The sequence below is a fragment of the Heterodontus francisci genome, chromosome 4 (assembly GCF_036365525.1).
Source record: "Heterodontus francisci isolate sHetFra1 chromosome 4, sHetFra1.hap1, whole genome shotgun sequence".
Classification (NCBI taxonomy): domain Eukaryota; kingdom Metazoa; phylum Chordata; class Chondrichthyes; order Heterodontiformes; family Heterodontidae; genus Heterodontus; species Heterodontus francisci.
In genome coordinates, this window is record NC_090374.1 from 126373592 (window position 1) to 126395421 (window position 21830).

At 41.0% G+C, this 21830-nt stretch overlaps 1 protein-coding gene across 9 annotated transcripts in view; it reads right to left on the minus strand.

The window, feature by feature from the left end:
• Positions 1 to 7250: 7250 nt before the first annotated feature.
• The window catches only part of LOC137369239 (guanine nucleotide-binding protein G(I)/G(S)/G(O) subunit gamma-7-like), a 361449-nt gene continuing 346869 nt past the window's right edge, over positions 7251 to 21830 (minus strand). For all 9 annotated transcript variants that reach the window (XM_068030143.1, XM_068030144.1, XM_068030136.1 and 6 more), the window contains one exon: positions 7251 to 9038. In XM_068030143.1, coding sequence (XP_067886244.1) covers positions 8913 to 9038 — 126 coding nt within the window. In that variant the 3' untranslated portion in view covers positions 7251 to 8912. The remainder of the gene's footprint in view (positions 9039 to 21830) is intronic.

Here is a 21830-nt window from a genome sequence, read left to right on the forward strand (position 1 = left end):
GTTTATGGTGCTATATAAACACAAGTTATTGTTGTTGGTGCCATTTTGAAAGAGGCCGCCGGGTGTTCAAATTTTAATATGGAAATTGGAGTCCTATGACATAGGACCCCGGTTGCCATTTTTTGCCAGAACTGGTTGGAGCCTGAACCATGCAAACTCCGACCAGTTCCATGAACGATAGAACTTGAGAGATCTGGCAAAGGCAGGTATCAAATTATTGCACAGTGGCGCAGTGGTTAGCACCACAGCCTCACAACTCCAGCGACCTGGGTTCAGTTCTGGGTACCGCCTGTGCGGAGTTTGCAAGTTTTCCCTGTGACTGCGTGGGTTTCCACCAGGCGCTCTGGTTTCCTCCCACAGCCAAAGACTTGCAGGTTGATAGGTAAATTGGCCATTGTAAATTGCCCCTAGTGTAGGTAGGTGGTAGGAGAATGGTGGGGATGTGGTAGGGAATATGGGGTTAAATGTTGGATTAGTATAAATGGGTGGTTGTTGGTCAGCACAGACTTGGTGGGCCGAAGGGCCTGTTTCAGTGCTGTATCTATAAATAAAAAATAAAAATTTTTGTGGGCCCTGGAGGAGCAGGGTCGCTGCTGCTCTGAGACCTTCACTCTCCACAATCATTACCCTGCATCCCGCCCACCCTCCCCATAACTTATGCTAGGGGTACCCATGGGCTCAAAATCATGGGGGCTTCTGCTTATTGGTGTGAAAAATGCAAAATTAACTCCATTATATCTCCATAGTAGGCCTGTGGCTTTTCCTCATTGTTTTATTAAAACCACATACAGCTTATCTTTGTGTGTAATATTTAAAAATAGCAGCACAGGTAATCTTGTGTTTTATATCATAAGGTATACCCCAGGTCATCAATCAGAAATATAAAATTTATCTGCAGGATACAGTGAGTAGTCAAATTCATTGTCTTCTTTCTTACTTAGAATTGGATTATGCACACTGCTTAAAATATTTCAAAACATACCTTCTTCAAAGAGCTTGGTGTATTTTATGTGGTTATTTTAAGATTATATGTTAGATACATCCATCAATTTGCACAAATGACTGCTTACACTATAAGTCAAACAGAGAGGCTACTTCTGTGATTATTCACTGCAAGCTACACTTCAATAAAACTTTCAAATCAAGTTTTATTTAGCATGTATTTTTGTCTTCTGTAATGAAAAACCAAGATATTTGCCTGAAGTCAAATATACAACCTAGGAAAACATTCTTTAACAAACAGCTAGTCTGACATAGATAGCAAATTCAGAAGCATTGGGCTGAATTTTGTAGGCGCGCCGCATATCGTGGTGGCATGCATTGAACTCAGCGGCCTTCAGATGCAGATGTGCTGCCGCTGAGCCTCTGCAATATTTCGCGTGGAGGCTCATTTAAGTGGAGGGTGGGGAGCGGCCGCCCCCGGTGACATAGAGGGGGCAGCTGCTCTGTCCCCAGCAACGGCGTCCAGTGCCACCATGCAGGCGCTGCCACCATTTTTAAAGGGCTTCAAGTCCTTCAGTGCCATTTAAATGTTTAAAGAGACAGGGTTGTGAAAAAGGTAAAATAAAATTTCATTAACCTTTCCAATCCCCACCCCCACCCCCACCCCAATGAATAATCTGTTGAGTTTTCACTCACGACCTTTCTCCCCTGAACTTTATTCCCTTTGACCCTACACCCCTTCCCACCATGCCCGCAACCAATAAAAAAGATTTTCCCCACCACCACATCCACCAACACCGCCCGCCCCCCCCCCCCACCCGGCCCTGATAATTTCATTCCCCCGCCCTCCCCACTAGTGTCTCGTCTCGGACCTGCATATGGAGTTCCAAAGGCGCGCAAGTTGCGTCCTGCGGCTGTAAAATTGGGGCGTGGGACAGCCACCGGGATCAGGTAAGTTAATTAGCATTTGTTTTAAATTAATTTTAATCGTTAAATGATGGTCCTGCCGCTTGGGCCGCACCGAGGCCGCGCCACCGCCGGAAAAATGTTGTGGGGCCTTCTCAGCGTCAGGGGTTGTGGCAGGCCACTCCCGCAAGTATTTTACAGGCCCCCCCGCCACTACCCCCACCGTCGAGGGGCTAGTAAAATTCAGCCCATTGTGTCTGCTGCAGTTACTAGAACCTGATGTATAAATCTGCACCAGTGACTGATGACAATGGCCCGATCCCTGATTACAGAAACTAGACATAAACTGTTACAAGAACATTAAAAACTGAACCTAGTTTTGTTGTAATTTTAACCCCTTTATCAGTCTTCCCGACTCCACATTGTTCCCCTACCAGGAGGGTGGGTGGCTTTCATCCTATGTGGTTACCATCAATGTGACTCTGTGTTAAAGCATGATGGATCTGGGCAAGTTGCACCTTCTTGGTTGTAAAGTGCTTCCTCTGGTAAGCTGGCCAAAACCCAGAAAACTGGTACTGTAAGAATCATTGACTTTGAATGCCAGTTGGAACAGGGATAGTGACTCTAATTGAACATGAAAAGCTCCACCATGCCATCCGAATTATAAAATGAAATAAATTATAGAAATTGACATGTTGTTTATCGATATTTTCAGAACCAAGTGTCCCATCTTCTTTGTATGTTTTCTTGATGAAAGTTGATTTGATTCTGTTAACATATTAAATGCTCATACACCTTTTCTTTTCTTAAGCCCCATCACCTTTACTATCTAGAATTTTCAGGCACGAAAATGGATCAAACAGACACATGAGCATTTAATGTAACTTTCAAAAGTATGACTGATTTACTCCTTAGTTCATATGTGATTTTAGTTCACCTGTTTTTTTCCTGGAGCACAGACTTGCCCATGCAGACACGAGTTAAATCTATACCTGTACAGATAAGTGGAACATTAAACACTGCATGCCCAGTTCACTAAGCCTGTACAATCTATGTCAATTAGGATACTTTTTATTCTATGTGTTGATGAGCTAAATAAAAACTACTGAGGAAGGAGGAGGAGCTAGGTGGCTTGTTTTGAAGGACCTAATATGGAGACCACAGCCACACCTTTCACATGGCAAGATTCCCAAAGCAGTAGGACTGTGATGAATGTGATTCTCCTCTCCAAATTGGGAAGCACAGGCCTGCATTGGAAACCAGCTCTGCTAGGATCTTCAAGTCAGCATTGCTGCTTTTCATCAATCCCATTAAAAAGACACTTCAGTTAGGATTTTCCCAATCATCTGACCTGGTAGCATATAATAACGAAAGCATTTGAAATAAAAAAACTCCATATGGCAGTTGTAACTACTTTTAAATCTGTCTTTCCCATGTGGTCTAACCAGCAAGGTTATTTTTGCATTTGGAGATTATATGCATGGAAGTACAACTAACTTCTCTTTTATTTATTCTAATGAAACTACAGCTGCAATTGGAAATGAGGAATCTCTTCCTCTGTTAGAGTGAGTAACTGATATTGGTAGATAAAACTTAGCAACCAGGAACTATGCTAAGGAGATCTTGTGAGCCACTGCTTAGTGATGGCATTATCCACTTTGTTTTCTTTATTTTTATTTACTTTGACTCTAAGATGTGAATGGATTAGGAAGGAAATTAATAATTGATCACAGTGAAATCTAAAGTTGAGATAAAGGACAATCTGATCCATAAATATTGTGTAAATTTGAAATGAATATCTAGAATTCATAGTTATTAAAGCATTTAGCCGATGTGATGGCTAGCTGCACAGCTCTTTTCCACGAAAGTAACTACAGTTCATCACTGATCTGGTGTTGAACAATATAAAGTTTAGATTTCATGCTGGTTGGACTGCCAGACTTAACAGATGGATGCCTTTTAGAAAATGTTGAGTAGGAGAGTGAGTTATCCTTAACCGCCAACTTTTTTTGGTGAGAAACGGACACTGTTGACATGCAGAACCTGAGAGAACTGACCTTCAGTATAGATTCACAAAATCCCTGAAAACACAACAGGAGAGAAGGTAGTGAGTAGATTGTCAAATCAACGGATGATTCAGAGCACCAAATACTGACTCTTTTCTACTTTGCATTGTCAAAGGAAAGCTTTAGTGTAGTGACTTGAAGAAGACACTATTGTGCGGGTGACTGAGTTTGAGACTTCTAGGTTGTTGATCAACAGTCAAGAAGTCAGAGACAGATAATTCAAAGATCAGATAGGATTTCCATTCTTTGGAGAAAAGTTCTCACTCTAGGAGGCTTCCACAAACTGCTGATGGCTAGAATCTTCAGATCCAACTATCACACTGTCCTGAGTAATTGTCACCCAAAGATGAAAAACCTCTTATTAGCTTTGTAGGTGTTAGTCTTGGCTGAATGGTAACTCTAGCCTTGGAGTTAGAAGGTAATGGCTTCAAGCCCCACTCCAGAGACTTGAGTACATAATTTAGGCTAACATTCCAGTGTATTACTGAAAGAGTGAGTTCTACACTGTCAGAGGCACTGCTTTTCAGATGAGATGTTAAACTGCGGCACTGTCTGTTTTCTCAGGTGTAAAAGATCACATGGCACCATTTGAAGATGAGCAGGATAGTTCTCATGCTGTATTGGCTGATATTTCTCCATCATCAACATCACTAAAAACAGATTATTTGGTCATTATCTCACTGCTGTCTGAGGGATCTTGCTGTGTACAAATTGGCTGCCATATATCTTTATAACAGCAACCACACTTCAGAGGTATTTCAATGGCTGTAAAGTGTTTTGGCACATCCTAAGGTCATGAAAGGTACTATGTGAATACAAGATCTTTATTTCTCTTCTTGAGCAATCAAATGACTGGTGACATGTCTTCATCTAGTGAAGGATCCAGAACGAATTAGAAACTCTGCTCCTTTCTGCTCATTCAAGGATAACATGGTCATTATGTTGTTTATCCAGAATAAAGACTGGCTCGGGTATAAAAGTAAAACCCGACCCAGGCCTGACCCGACCACAGCCGACCCGAACCCGAGCCCTTTAACTTTTTTTCACGCCCGACCCGACATGAATCTCCTTCATCTGTTCTGGCAGCAGGCTATTCCTGCAGCTGGAGTTGTGGGGAATCATGGATAAGCTGATCCCGTGACTTCCCGGAAGCAGCGTCCAGCTTGACCCGACCTGAGCCCGAATGCTGGACTTGGAATTTCGACCCAACCCGACCAGAACCCGACACATGTAGTCGGGTCTAGTCGGGTTCGGGTCAAGTAGCCAGGCTTTAATCCAGAAGAGAATCAGTTTTTACTGAAGAATATGCAATAATTGTATAAGGTTGTGAAGTATGTTCTCCAGACATATCTTATGCTAACCAGTGACCAAGATGCATTGCATAATTTCTGAGGAGAATTACTGATATTAAGTTATTAATGGTGATGAGAAATTCCTGCCAGACATAACTGGCAGAACTTGTATACCACCACAGGTGGTAAGGGAAAGTGTGGTCCAGGAATATTTTCTTGTGAAGCAGATCAATATTGGCACCAGCATGGCAGCAAGAACAGTTATTAAGGCCAGATGACCATAGTGTCAGAGGAAGGTCAACGGTAAGTTGAAAGTCTTCATAGGAGAAGGTAGTAACATGCCATATAAGTCTGGCCATGAGGACTCCTAAACTGAAAAACCTTCCCGAATACATGAATCAATGTAAACTATATTCCATCCCCATTCTTTTGGAGGAGTACCAACATGCTGCATGTCTTTATGCCAATCTCAGTTTAACAAGAGTTTGACAGAACATTATCCAGAACAATCAAACAAGGAGGATGAGGAAGGTTTGCTGGAGGATGAGTTGACTTCTGGTCCATCTGACACTGTAGGCTTCACATTAGGCCAGATTGCCCTATTTCTTTTTTTGCTAAATTGTTCTCTTGTCTTGCATTTGCTTAGCAAGCAGAATCTTGTACCGAAAGAAAACAGATTCTGGGAGATTGGGGTTTTACAGTGAAATTCCCAAATGGGAATGAAGTAGAAGGCAGACATAAGGACAAATGCTTGGGTGACAATTCAACTGAATGTTGCAAGCCTTGTTGTAAAAGTCAATAATAGCAATGCATTTTCTTGCAATATTATAAATACATATTTTCCCCATCACAAGGGTCTTGTCATAGCAATTTGTAATGGCAACAGTGATGCGAATGAACCTCCATCAGTCCCTCTGCTAAACTAGGGCAAGGAGGAAACACCACACTACACCTGTCAAGAAATACAAAAAACAAGGAAGAGAAAGTTATGAAAACTGAAGGGAAAATGTTATCCCATCTTACTTTGCCTTTGAATTTTTTGAGAAAATCAAGGAGCAAAGAATTTTCAGAAGAACATGTCTTGACTATCTGTAACAAAGTAGAAGAATGCCCTTGCACTCGAGTGATTATCAGTGTATGCCATTTTAAAAAACCCAATTTTGGGGAGGCAGAGGTATGCCATTTAAAAGAATCTTTCTCCTCTGCTTTTGGTGCTCCTATGCTCTTTATCATTTCCTATACAAAAGGGAGGGAAGGTGGCCCACTCCCAAGCTTCTTTCAGTACAGCTCTTGATCAGGCAGCTGAGAGATGGTTGGGATGTTTTAGATGTCTCTACATCCAGAGTGCCCCCTAGAAAGAATCTGGCATCCACTTGAACCCTTGTTGCTGGAGCATTTTAGAAATTGGGACTGCATCAGAATTCATGAGACACAAGCACCTATTCTATCATTCCATGCCATTGTATATCAAAGCACCAATGTACCATGTCAACGTGTTTGATTTTCAGTTTTCTAGTCAACTGTGCACATATGAAGTTAATTTATGAGTCTGTATATGGAAGATTAATTTGATGAAAGTGTAGTGACATGAATCTGCAATCACAAAGCTGGGAAAATATACTCTCAACAGGTTTTTTAATCAAATGTCAGTTTAAAAGTTTTTGAAATAAATTTCAGTCAACAGCTTTGTGAAATTAGTTGATAGATAAGCAAATTTTAATCTTTATTACAGTTAGGATTCTCTGTGTGGCTCTCTTTAAAGGTACTGGTATTCAATTCGTGGCTTGGCATGATAAAGGAAATACTGTAGTTTGCACAGTTAATAAAAGGTAACAAAAGCTTTTGTTTTGTTTTTCTGAAATAAAAAGGCACTATATAAGCAAGAAAAAGAGTTAAAAGTGGAGAGAAGCACAGGTGGTAGGGTTGACATGGCACTGCAAGATTATTATGCGTCACAAAAATCTACAGTCCATCACAAACCACATGCTTCTACTTTCAGTTACTTAAAGAACAGTTTTCAAGAATTTTCTATAGCACAACTATGTTTTCAAATATTTTAACAATTTTAATATGAGAAAAGATCGTTTCCACTGTGTACTCAGTTGGCTATAATAGCGTTTCATCATACAGTAACTTGTAGTAAAATTTATGGTGGTGTTCTTGGTGAGACAATACGGTTCTTAAAAAATGGTTTTAATTATAATTATGGCAGGCTTAACTAACTCTTAACAGCTGAGAATAAAAAGGCAACAATGCAAGGCAGCTGAAAGAACAATACACATGCAACCTGTTTAAAGATGTTAAACAGAAAAGTCTTGACAAATGTTTTAACACTTGTCTTCCAATATAATAATAAATGTTTTTTTTAAAAAAGCTTGTGGTTTCTAAAGTTTTCTAACACTTCTCTATGACATATATCACTTGGCATTTTGATGGTTTTTGGCACACGACTAGTTTGTAATCCTCAAGAGGTTTGCTGTAATGAACAAGGACACATGAAGAGCTGCGGCTCATTTGACACATGGCCAGATATTTCTTTTTTAACCTTTGTTTTAGTTTGAAACTGACATTTCCATAAGTTTTATCAATCAACAGCTGCTGATGTGCCACTGAGCAGACTTTTTTCTTTACATGGCAAGTGCATACTGTGGGTAATACTGCAAGTAACAGATCAGAATTTTAGCATCAAATAAAAATTCAATAAGCATGATTTTTCAGAGTTATAAATTAACAATATGCAATTAGTGAAATATTTTATGTTGAACTATAATATAGTTTAGTTTAGGAGCTTCTAATATGGTATACATACACTCACTTGGCAAAATGTGTTATGCTCTGTATTGTTGGACAATTTGTTCACTTAACGTGGAGTAAAGAAAATTTATGTTCAAATGGATAGAAAGGATAAGGTGCTTGAATCTACATACATGCCATAAGTGTCTGAATGTATTGTATGGAGACCCCTGGTGTTGCCTTTGAGGGAATGAAATATTTGCATCTGCTGAACACAGGATTTTCAATTTTACTTAACACTGTTTAGCACAGACAATTGTGAATCATCCCATAGTCTGGGCTGTTTTTTATGGTTAGGTTGTAACCACCAGGTCTTATTAAGAAAAACAGATGAAGAAAGATTGAATAAAACATGGATTATTTACATAGGTTTAACTTGGCAAGTACTTTGGTAGTGTAAATATGGAATTTAAAAGGCAGGGGTAGGAAAACTACACTGCTACACCAGCACGTAACTATATGCTAATGACAACAAGATGAACAATGTGACATTTAAAAATGCTTTGGAAGCAGTCAATTGCTTGCCCAAACTATATTATCATCTTCCAAATGTACACTCTTTACACTTACATTTTTTATTTTTTAAAAGAATTTTTAGGCAAAAATATTATCCTTGCCGATTTAGTTTTTTTAACCTAAGATCTTAATATTACAATCAGAAAATCTATCATAAAAGTCCAAAATAACAATCCTTTTTCATTGCTCTTCCCCATAACATCTTCTTTCCTTCACTTCCAGAAACATGCTTAGTTGACAAACAAACAGAATCCAACTTTTTTTTCCCTATTTTTAAAACACATTTCCACAGCAGTCCTGCATTTCAGAAGCTGCATTTGCTCTCAAGGTCTGATTACCAATAGAAATTCTTGGCAGGTCCTCTGTGGTCAGTTTGCGAAAGGATGTCTGGCAGCAGCTATAGAATGGTGCAAGGTTTTTTATCCTTGAAGGGGTTTTCAGAGGCTGGCACTCCGACAAGCAATGGGTCATTCCGTGCATGCTGTTCACAGTAGTTCATCAAATCTACAGCTGCCTTTGATACCTGTCAAGGTTAAAGAGTCATCAATGACATTGGCTACCCATGGCAATGATGTAAGAGAACACAGAAAAACATGGACAGCTTGCAGTGTTTTGCACATTCTGCAGTTTTAACCTTGGTCTTACAGCAGTAAATGCATAAACATGGCATGTTTTGAAACTACAAAATTATTACTTTCTTTAAAAAACATTTTCCCTTTAAATTATATGCCTGGTTCACTCCCTCATTCATCCCTAAGGTTGGAAAGCGAGAAAAATAAGAATTTGTAATTTGTCTCTTCAGCCTGAAAACGATGCTGAGCAATGTTAATCAATTTTCTAAGTGCTACTCAAATAGAGGCATTGGCCCATTTAAAATAAGTGGCTTAAATGTCTGTGTTAAAATAGTGGGGAGAGGAATTTGATATAAGCGTGTGAAGCATTCGTATGATAACATCACTCACAATTAACTTCCAGACTTACTTAGCATGATTAAACATAATGAAAAGCTTAGTTCAGAGTTCCAAATCTGACAGCTGCCCTCGAGGTAGTTGAAGCTGCAATATAAATTTATTTTCCCATGAAATACTTTCTAATGAACAGGTCATTTACCTAGAAAAAATATATAGTTTAAAGGAAATAAAATTGGGCCATTAAAAAAGTAACCAAAGGTCCTTGTTACTGTATAAATGAGAGGTTCTTATAAATAAGAATCAAAAGAGTTCAGAACTTTCCAAGCTGGAGTGACTGCAACATCATTGAGACACTTATGGTGTTACACTGACCACTTCTCAATTATATTCTGTTTTCTTAATAAGAACATTTGTCACTTTTCAAATATGCATTTGACTCCAAACAATGCAAGAAAGATATAAGCCCTGATTTTAACTTGGGTTGGGAACCGGGAGCACAGGGCCCAAAGTGGGTGGTGATCTGTCTAGCTCCCCCCAGAGCTATTTTAATGCCCAGGTTTTATTTAAATCCCTGTCAGTGACTCCCGCCCAAAGCCAGCAGAGTTGACGTTGAGACCAATGGGCAGCAGCAGGAAATTGCCTGCTGCAGGCTGCAACCAGGTACTCATTGAAATGGTCCCCAGCAAGGTACATCATGCAAAAGATCGGTGAAATCCAATCTCAGCCTGTAGCGAGAGAAGCCCAGGGCAGAGAAAGCACAAGATTTTCTTCTAGCAGGGGCACAAGGAAATGTTTCAATAAATTAAACTTTACCTGGGTCTCTAATGATCTGAAACTTGGGGACCGTGCACAATTTTTACATCTCTAAGTTATAATGACACTAAGTCTGAATGGTGCCATCGGACCCCAACATTTCAATATTCATGAGGCCTCTGCGTCCTGACAATGGCCAACTTTCCTGCTCCTAACCATTGTTTCAAAAGGGTTTAGTATAACTTCCTTGCTTTTGTATTCTATGCCTCTATTAATACAGCCAAGGATCCTATATGCTTTTTTAATATCCTTCTCAACTTATCCTGCCATCTTAAAAAAATGTGTGTACATAGACTGCCAGGTCTCTCTGTCCCTTCACCCCTTCTTCCCATCAAAATGCATCACTTCACACTTCTCCATTGTAAATTTCATCTGCCATGTGTCTGCTCTTTTCACCAGTCTGTCTATGCTCTCCTGAAGTCTGTTATTACCTTCAGCATTGATTATTATATTTCTGAGTTTCAGTCACCTGAAAACTTTGAAATTATTCCCTGTATAGCCAAGTGCAGGTCATTTATATCAAAAAGAGCAGCGGTCCTAATATTGACCTCTGGGGAACTCCACTTCCCTCCAGCCTGAAAAACAACTCTTCATCACTCCTCAGCTTTCTTGCCCTTAGCCACTTTTGTATCCATGGTGCCACTGCCATCCCATCAGCTTTAATTTTGCTTACAAGTTTATTATATGGTACTTTGCCAAATGTCTTCTGAAAGTTCATATACACATCAATCACATTACTCTCATCAACCTTCTCATCAAAGAAGTCAATCTAGTTAGTAAAACACGAATGGCCTTTAACAAATCCCCATGTGGGGAAACCAAAACTGGACACGGTATTTTAACGTTTTTTGTGGTAAGGGTGGAAGTAATTTGTAGTACGTAACAGTGATGTGTAGCATTAGATATATAATGATGGTGAGTGTTTCATTGCAGCTCCTTGTTCTATTTTTTCCTGTCATCACACTATTTTGTACTTGTACTAGACCTCAGTTAGAATACCATGTCCAGTTTTGGTTTTCCCATATGGTGGGTGATTTTGAGGCTTTGGAAAGGGTGCAGAGGAGGGCCAGTAGATTAATTCACAGTTTAAAGCTACAGGTCACTGCTTCCCGCCTCCAGATTGCCACCTATATTCCCTGAACCCTCCACCTACTATGCCTTCACGTGGTCAATCTGAAATGACTGTAGGTTGCTTCGGCAGTCGGTGCCTTCAACATTAACAACAACATCAAGAGCTAATGTCTAAGCGAGTAAACACAACAAAATCTGGAGTGGTGTCCCATTGGTGGGGGGATTGGTGGTTCCCTCAAGTTAGCACCTTCCAGCAACTCCTGCAACCGAAAAGGACCCAGAACTATAGGCTGTCAACTTTCTTCTAGATATCAGCCTACAAGGTCGAGAGGCGGATGCAGATGCTAGGCAAGTCTGCACCTCCTAAAACTATGCCTAGACTACACAGCAAACAAAGAAAAGTAACCTACTCCTTCCCTGCATAATTCTGCATGAGTTGTTCTTGATTCACCCTGACAAACAGAAAGTTTTTTTAAATTTCATGTAAACATTTTGAATGGGAGTTGTGGAACAAATAGATGAATAGTCCATTACTATGATGCAGATCCACTGTTTCATGAAAAATAACGTACAAAGAAATGACTGTAAGAGAATAAGGCTGTAATACACTAGATAGTTTTCATCCATCTTGCCCACTGCAAAAGACAAGATTCAGCAAGGTTGGAACTTTATAGGGCCCCGGGAGATGGGATTAAAGGCTGGGGAAGGGGTGGGGCCATAAAATAGAGACAGAAGGCAAGAGCGAAGTTCCGATTAAGTTGGGAGTGGGAAAGCCAAAGATGGCCTAGCCACCCAGAGGCCAGTTGAGACCTTTAAGTGGTCAATTAATAGTCATAAGGACTCCTTCCCGTTGTGACTGGAATTACAACAGCAGCAGACGGACCTCTGCCAGGTGGCAGGTCGCCCAGTAAAACAAGGCGGTCTCCCTGCAGGCTTGTGGGGGAGGGGGACCTCCACCATGGGCCGTCTGTGGCCCATGGAGGCCTCTGGAAGCAAAGGCCACCCACCCCACCCCGCCCTCAACAACCACCCTCCCCCACCCCCTTCGCTGAGGCCAACTGAACAGGCCCTGGCAACCCTGCCATACTTACCTGGAGTCAGGGGCTTCAGCGCTGGGCCTGGTCCCAGGCCTGGCGTAGCACCAGCAGTGGCCACTGCTCTCAGCGGCACTGCTCATACTATTGAGCTGCCAGCCCTTGATTGGCTGGCAGCTCTTGGAGGCAGGGTCCTTGTCCTTAAGGGGACAAGGACCCCAGTGATGTGTAGTTAAGTGCCCAACCACTGTTAAATTATACTGGGGTGGCGGGCTCCGAAGTGTGGAGGCAGGGTTGCTTTTGCCTTTTTAGCCCCGGCATTGGGACTCCCGCCGGCTCCACAAAATTGAGCCCTAAGTTCCTGTCAGCTAACCATCCAAAAAGCCCAATGTTCTCTACAAGGCGTCTGGGACCTGTGTGAACAGGGCAAGCAACAATGTATATCCTCAATCAATCACACTGAAGAGTCATTAATGAGCAGTACAGAATCAGAATTTGAAAGTGTCAGTTGGGATATTGAATTCAATGTAAAATTAGGTACAGAAAGCACAATAAAGAGAGGGAAATAAAGACTTGAGAGGGAGATAAAAGGCAAAGAAAAAGTTAAAAATGCATTTTTAAAATCTCTGACAATAATTAAAACCTGAATGAATGAAACTTTACACTTGTAAAAGTAAATTTTCAGTGTCAGAGAGATTGTTTGGCAATACCTAAGGGTACTTAAACTGGAATGGACAAGCTCTACATTTTTCTGGTGAGTTTAGTCTGTAAATGAGATGGGAGCACGAGACAAACCATGTCAAAATTGATTTTTGTCTGTGCTGAATTTTAACATGAAAAATTGTATTGCTATAAACAGCAACTAAGGGGTTAAAACCCAAGATCACACATAGGATATCTTAATAAATAGGTTATTAGCTTAAACCAGACAGGTTGGCTGTGTAGAGCTCCACAGGTGTAGGTTTCTAAGGAAAGCACCCTGGATTGTCTAAATATTAATTGATTATGTAAATAGAGATATTACATTAAATCACAAACACTTTTGCCATTTTCAAAGAGTGGATATACTTTCAATGTTGATGAATGGCTATAACCCTAATATAACTATGAGGGTTACCCTTTATGTCACAGGAGTTCAAAGAGGTTTAGGTAGTATTTCTGTTTGAAAGCATGTTTACAAGGGTGATCCCAAATGACCATGACATAAATCAGAGTCAGGCCCCAGCCTGGGAAGTGGGTCTGAGATCTTCAAGAAAGGGATAGGATTACTGACTGGCTGTAGCTCTCATTGGTGGACAGCTTGGTGGTCAGGGCAGTCTCCTGTTATGGGATTATTTTATGCTTCATATGAGCAGTCTCCAGTCAGTGTTGGCCCTGCAGATAACAGCCTGAGACCTCCATGTTCACATGTGGGTTAGCAAACAGAATATTTGAGCTACTTTTCAAATAATAGTTCCTTCCATAGGAACAGGAATTCAGCCCCTCGAGTCTATTCCATCACCCATAAATCTCCCAGTACATATAGCATTTAAGCAAGTAATTTAAGAGAGATTTGTGAGATACTGAGCTTGATTTTATGCTGGAGGTGGGGCTCCTGGCACCGGGCTGAAAAGTCCCAGGGAACTCTGCCTCTGCCTTTTTGCACCCTGCTATAGTGATCCTCCAATCTTTTTCAAACAAAATTTCAGGAGGTTGGGATCCCCATTTCTTTAAAGAGAGGGATCATGAGTTGCAAGCCAATCAGAGGCCGGCAGCTCAACAGTATTGGCAGTGCCACAGGGAGCAATGGCCACTGCCAGTACTGGAGAGGCCTCAGACCCAGGCCCAGCGCTGGAACCCCAGAGACATGGTAGGTGAAGCGGGGTCGCTGGGGCCAGTCCGGCAGGCCCCAGTGAGGGGGGCTGGGGGTAGTCTTCAGTCCAGGGGGAAGTGAATTGATTCCTAGTGGGGGTCTTATGTGGGCCACAAATTGCCCTGCATGGCAGAGGCCGCACCCCCACCCCCCGCCACCGTTAGATAACAGTGGCGGCAGGAAGAGGCCCTTAATTAGCTACTTAAGGGCCTCTTTTTGCCTCTGGGTGGGCAGGCCATCATCAGCCTATCCCACCCCCGGGAAGATCACTGGGCAATAGGGCTTCTGTCCTGCTGCTCCCCTCCTCCGATCCCGCCTCAAGGGGCCACACAAAATCCAGCCTATTGACACTTTTTATGAGAGAATCAATGAACAATGGAGAGGTCCCAGCAGATTGAAAATAGGCAAACAAGGTGTCATTTTCAATAAGAGTTACTGACCCCAGCACCAAAGACTCACTTATAAAGAGGTGACTAAAAGAATATCTTAAGGATGCATATAAGACAATAAACAGTTTAGAGTTTCCTGAGTAAAGCACTTCAATCTGAACTGTGAGAATCGAATAAGGGGTGCAGGTTCAAGTGAAAGGAAAATTTAGAACTGATGCCAAGAAGATTTTCATCACAAAAGACATGCACATTTGGGTAGTTGAGTCAAAACCCCTCAGATCATTTAAAAAACCTTTTGGATACCTTGATAGAGGGACTGTAGTGTCTTTCTGAATGGATGGTCCAGTACTGAAAACTGGTGAAGATCATTCACAAAGAAATAAATGACATAGCAAAGGAGAAGTTGGGTTTTCGGTAGTGAATTTAGATACACTACCTGGAAATTTAAAGGTAAGAGATGTCTTTTATGGGTTGTTGTTGGTCTTTAGTAGAGGCAATGATTTCATAAGTAGAACTACAAAGGTAAAGGAATGGTTTATTAGTGCAAGTAAATTCAGGCAAAGTAATAAAACATGAAGTTCAAATAAGCAAAGGAAACAACTAATTTACGCAAATATTTGAAGCATTTGGAATAAAATGCTAATATTGGAAGGATATGCAGTGGAAGGTAATGTCGTTGAATGTCAAGGGGAGATGGTTAGATTCTCTCTTGTTGGGGATGGTCATTGCCTGGCACTTGTGTGGCGCGAATGTTACTTGCCACTTATCAGCCCAAGCCTGGATATTGTCCAGGTCTTGCTGCATTTCTACACGGACTGCTTCAGTATCTGAGGAGTCACGAATGGTGCCGCACATTGTGCAATCATCAGCGTACATCCCCACTTCTGACCTTACAATTGAAGGAAGGTCATTGATGAAGCAGCTGAAGATGGTTGGGCCTAGGACACTACCCTGAGGAACTCCTGCTGGGATTGCTTAGCTCTGTCTATCGCATGCTGCTTACGCAGTTTGGCATGCAGATAGTCCTGTGTTGTAGCTGAGTTGATACTGAGGTGCTGCCAATGCCAGTGAGATACTGATAGCGCTTGGTGTCAGTTAAACATCAGCACCACAACAATACAGATCAAAGTCTCTGGTCTTTTCTTTGGAGTGTTCATTGTGCTTTTCTGTTTTTTTCCCGTTTCATGCGGATAAGTGGACTGTTTCATCCTTGTAGGTATGCTTACAAAATTAGGGACTAGTGATACAATTATTGATGTATTATGGCATCAGACATTTTATGCACTTTTTATACCTATCTGTTATTACAACTTTTACAATGTTTAAACCTCATCACAGAGCTTGAGGTTACCCTACTCTATTGAGTATAAATGTGAACAACGTTGGCAGAGAAAACAAAAATCAACGTTGGAGCAGGGAAAAAACAATGGTGGACAGTCTGCATCTACAAGGAGTAGAAGTAACAAGTCACATGTCAGCACTGGTATGCATGATGTTGTGAGATTTTGCACGCCAAACAAAATGCCTGGGATCCATTTGGAAGAGGTCTGGACTCCTGTCGTGTGTGCAGAATGTGGAATGAAGAATAAGTATTAGCATAAGTAATTGGCTGCACAGATTACCATAAACAATACTAGACTTTCACCTACAGTCTAAGAATTCATATTGAGTTGGCATGACATTAACAGCTGTAAAATAATTGTGTCCAGGTGTCGGGTAGACATGCTATGCTCTGCCCCTCAATGGCACTATTCTACAATGGCACTGACAAAGCACCAGAAACAGCTTAGCTATCCTAGCTCGAAATCACAGACTGAAGGCAATATGTTTCCCTTACAGAAGGGCAGAAAATTGCTCTCCCTTATTGTGCTTACTTGAATAGCTGTGTAGCCACCCCTATTATATGCAGATCAAGCCTTTTCTGTCTGTTTTTACATCTGGCACTGAGAGGACTGTGAATAAGCTCCTTAGTTGCCTTCTCAATCTGGGAATGCTGTATACTGATAGTTGGAGGGGGTTTAGGCAGGGTTCTCAACCCTCCAGGACTGTCCTGGACTCTCCAAGAATTAAATATTAATTTCCTGAATACTGCTACTGTTTTTTCTTTCATTTTCTTTGTACACTTTAATTTATTACTGCTTGACTGACAATCAGAAGCATCCAATTGGGTAAAGGAGTGTCTGTTCACTTTACAATTGGCGTGGGAAGGCGGTGTGCCATGAGGATGGTTGTATCAGGCAACCAATGGCAGGAATGTGGGGGCAGGGTGGTTAGAGGCAGGAGGGTCAAGCAAAGTTAGTAACCCGAAGGAAGCAGAACAAATTAAGCAACAAAATGCTTGAAAAAGTTAAAGAAAAACTGTGGGCCCGGTATCTTTATTGCCTTCCTTTCCTACTTTATTCATACAAAGCACACGGAATCTAATTAGAAAGTAAACGTTTCTACAACTTTCACAATACACTCAGTGAAAAAACTATCTGTCAAGTTTCTGACAGACGTTTTACAAAAACATGATGCATATCACTATCAATGAAGATTTGCTTCACCATAGATGCCAGCTGGTGATATCCACATTCACTTGCTCAAATACCATTGTTGACGTGTGTGTACGCTTGTATTGAAGACACTTCCTGAACATTTTGCTGCACTATTAGCCAGGTTGTACGGCAAAGGATTCATTGATGCACAGTACAAAAGCAACTGCTACTCCAAAAAATGGTTTAGCAGAACTCTGAAAAAATAACCAATCCATCTCATTCCGAACACTTGTCAATGAATATCCACTGACCCAAGATTGTAGTGGCACCTTTTTTTTATTATTTATACAATAATCCAACAAATACCATTGAATAGAAAGATACAGATCTTTTTTGGAACCCACCATATTATTGGGGTAATAATTCAAACATCTTAAAGTCTAATGCAAGTATTCCACTGCACAGCCATTATAGAGGTCAAGTAGCCAGAATGCCTGATACTCGCTTCCCAAAGTGAATCTTCTATGGAGAGCTTGAGTCTGGGGTCCGCTCTCATAGTGGTCAAAGGAAGTGCTACAAGGACAATCTGAAAGCTTCGCTTAGGAGTTTTGATTTCGACCCCCGACACTGCGAGAACAAGGGAAGGTCTGACAGCACAGCGGGGATAAAGCAGTGGTGGAGAACAGAGAAAAAGAACACACTGTGAGAACAGTGGAAGGTCTGAGAGCACAGCAGGTATAACATAGCAGCAGAGAGAGAGACAGAAAGAGAGAGCACTGTGAGAGGAAACCAAGAAAAAAATAATCATGGAGTGACATCACGAGAAAGCGGGTAAGTGATTGGTTGGTGAGTATTTCTCTTTTTCTCTGTCTAAACTATGACAGTCTTTCAAATTAGGAGCCGGAAATTAATATCCACAATCAGGATGAGTATAATTGTGAGTGAATTAATAAGAGTAGTAGCACAGAGCAGGTCTAGAGGCAATAATTAAAACTAAAAGTTTAAAAAAGGTACCAAATAGATTCTAAAAGAGGGAATAGAGATTTTTTTAAATCATGGATGGGCAGCTGCGACCCATTGCTTGCAATTCCTGCGCCATTTGGGAACACCAGGACACTTCATGTGTCTTGGATGACTATATGTGTAGCAAGTGTCTCCAGCAGCTTCAGCTCAAGCACATGATTTCTGAGTTTGAAGGGCAGCTAGAGTGACTGTGGAGCATCAGGGAGCAGGAAAGTTTTCTGGATTGTACTTTCCAGGAGGAATACAAACATATGAATTAGCAGCAGGAGTAGGCCACTCAGCCCTTCGAGCTGCTTCGCCATTCAACAAGATCATGGCTGATCTGATTGTAACCTCAATTTCACATTCCCGTCTACCTCCAATGACCTTTTACCCACTTACTTATCAAGAATCGGATCTACCTCTGCTTTAAAAATATCCAAAGACTCTGCTTCCGCCGCCTTTTGACGAAGAGAGTTCCAAAGACTCATGACCCTCTGAGAGAAAACATTTCTCCTCATCTCTGTCTTAAATGGGCGACCCCTTATTTTTAAACAGTGACCCCTAGTTCGAGATTCTCCCACAAGAGGAAAAATCCTTTCCACATCCACCCTGTCAAGACCCCTCAGAATCTTATATGTTTCAATCAAGTTGCCGCTTACTCTTCTAAATTCCAGCAGATACAAGCTTAGCCTGTCCAACCTTTCCTCATAAGACAACCCACCCATTCCAGGTTTTAGTCTAGTAAACCTTCTCTGAACTGCTTCCAATGCATTTACATCCTTCCTTAAGTAAGGAGACCAGTACTGTACACTGTACTTCAAATGTGGTCCCACCAATGCCCTGTATAACTGAAGCATAACCTCCCTACTTTTGTATTCAATTTCCCTCGCAATAAATGGTAACATTCTATTAGCTTTCCTAATTATATGCTGTACCTGCATTCTAACCTTTTGCGATTCATGCACTAGGACACTCAGATCGCTCTGCATCTCAGAGCTTTGCAATCTCTCACCATTTAGATAATATGCTTCTTTTTTATTCTTCCTGCCAAAATGGACAATTTCACATTTTCCTGCATTATACTTCATTTACCAGATCTTTGCCCACTCACTTAACCTATCCCTTTGTAGCCTCCTTAAGTCCTCTTCACAACTTACTTTCCTACCTATCTTTGTGTCATCAGCAAATTTAGCAACCATACCTTCGGTTCCTTCATCCAAGTCATTTAGATAAATTGTATAAAGTTAAGAGCCCAGCACTAATCCCTGTGGCACACCACCCCTTACAACTTGCCAACCAGAAAATGACCCATTTATGCCTACTCTCTGTTTCCTGTTAGCTAGCCAATCTTCTATCCATGCCAAAATGTTGCCCCCTACACCATGAGCTTTTATTTTCCCCAATAACAATTGATATGGCACCTTATCAAATGCCTTCTGGAAATCTAAGTACAGTGCATCCACCGGTTCCCCTTTATCCACAGCACGTGTTACTTTTTCAAAGAACTCCAATAAATTGGTTAAACATGATTTCCTTTTCACAAAACCACATTGACTCTGCCTGATTACCTTGAATTTTTCTAAGTGCCCTGCTATAACGTCTTTAATATTAGCTTCTAACGTTTTCCCTAAGACAGATGTTAAGCTAAATGGCCTGTAGTTTCCTGCTTTCTGTCTGCCTCCTTTTTTGAATAAAGGAGTTACATTGGCTATTTTCCATTCTAATGGAACCTTCCCGAATCTAGGGAATTTTGGAAAATTAAACCCAACGCATCAACTATCTCACTAGCCACTTCTTTTAAGACCCTAGGATGAAGTCCATCAGGACCTGGGGACTTGTCAGCCCGTAGCTCCAACAATTTGCTCAGTACTACTTCCTTGGTGATTGGAATTTTCTTGAGTTCCTCCCTCCCTTCCATTTCCTGATATACAGCTATTTCTGGGAAGTTACTTGTATCCTCTACGGTGAAGTCCGATGCAAAATACCTGTTCAATTCATCTGCTATTTCCTTATTTTCCCTTATTAATTCCCCAGATTTACTTTCTATAGGACCAACGCTCACTTTGTTAACTCTTTTCTTTTTTAAATATCTATAGAAGCTCTTACTATCTGTCTTTATATTTCTAGCCAGCTTTCTCTTGTACTCTAATTTTTCCCTCCTTATTAAGCTTTTAGTCATTCTTTGCTGCTTTTTATATTCTGTCCAATCTTCTGACCTGCCACCCATCTTTGTGCAATTATATGCTTTTTCTTTAAGTTTGATACTATCTTTAACTTTTTCAGTTAACCAAGGATGATGGATCCTCCCCTTGGAATTTTTCTTTCTCTTTGGAATGTATCTGTTCTGTATTCTGCAATATCCCTTTAAATGTCTGCCACTGCATCTCTATTGATCTATCCCTTAACCTACTTTGCCTGTTCATTTTTGATAGCTCTGTTTTCATGTCCTCATAATTGCCCTTATTTAAGTTTAAAATACTAGTCTTTGACCCACTCTTCTCTCCCTCAAACTGAAGGTAAAATTCAATCATATTATGATCACTGCTGCCGAAGAGTGCCTTCACTATGAGGTCATGAATTAATCCTATCTTGTTGCACAATACCAGGTCCAGTATAACCAAGGGATATGGGGAGCATGCAGGAAAGTGGAATTAAAGCCCAAGATCAGCCATGATTGTATTGAATAGTGGAGCAGACCCGATGGGCCATATGGTCTACTTCTGCTCCTATTTCTTGTGTTCTTGCACTCTCAGGTTGGCTCCAGAACGTACTGTTCTAAGAAACTATCCCGAAAACATTCTATGAACACCTCATCTAGGCTACCTTTGCCCATGTGATTTCTCCAGTCTATATGTAGATTAAAATCCCCCATGATTTTTTGCCATACCTTTCTGACAAGCTCCCACTTATGCCCAATACCACAAAGGCCAAAACTGTTGAGGTTTTGAGAAGTTGGTTTGCAAGTTATGGTTTGCCAAAGGTGTCATATAATGGTCCACAGTTTACGTCAGAAGAGTTTGAAATATTTCTGAGTAAGAATGGAGTCAAACACAGTCTAATACCACCATATCACCCAGCATTGAATGGTGCTGCAGAAAGAAGTGTACAAATTATGAAGAGGTCTTTGCAGACGTAATTGCTGGGTGACAAGCTAGGCAGTAATTTCCATGTTTCACTTCAGCACAGGCTAGATAATTTTCAGTTCTCTTACAGAATAACCCCACAGTCTAAAACAGGTTGCTCACCTTACAAGTTAGTGTTTAAACACACTCCTCGGAGTTGCTTAAGCCTGACATCAATAAAAAGTAAGAGAAAAGCAAGACAGAGTGAAGATGAGTCATAATACATGAGGCATGAAACTTGGAGAGTTCAATGTTGGGCAGAAGGTCATGGTGAAAAACAGAAATGATAAGGAGAAGTATGTGTTTGGAGTTGTTGTAAAAAGACTAGGTGCATTCAAATATCTAGTGAAGACTGGAAACAGACTCCGTCAGTATCATGCAGATCATTTGCTTGAAAGAGGAAATCTGAAAAAGGGAGAGTATGAGAAACCTCCTATAGTCCAAATTCCTACAGTCTCAAGTGAAAGTCAGAAAGAAAGTGCAAGTCAGAAAGAAACTGAAAGTTTGCCGGCATGACAGAATCCATTGGTAGAGCAAAGTGTGTCAGGGTCTTTGATTAAGACTAATCAATCAATTTCACAGTCCCAACCTTTAAGTGGAGTTGGCAGTCAAAGGCAAAGTTCAGGGCTGACACAGTCAGT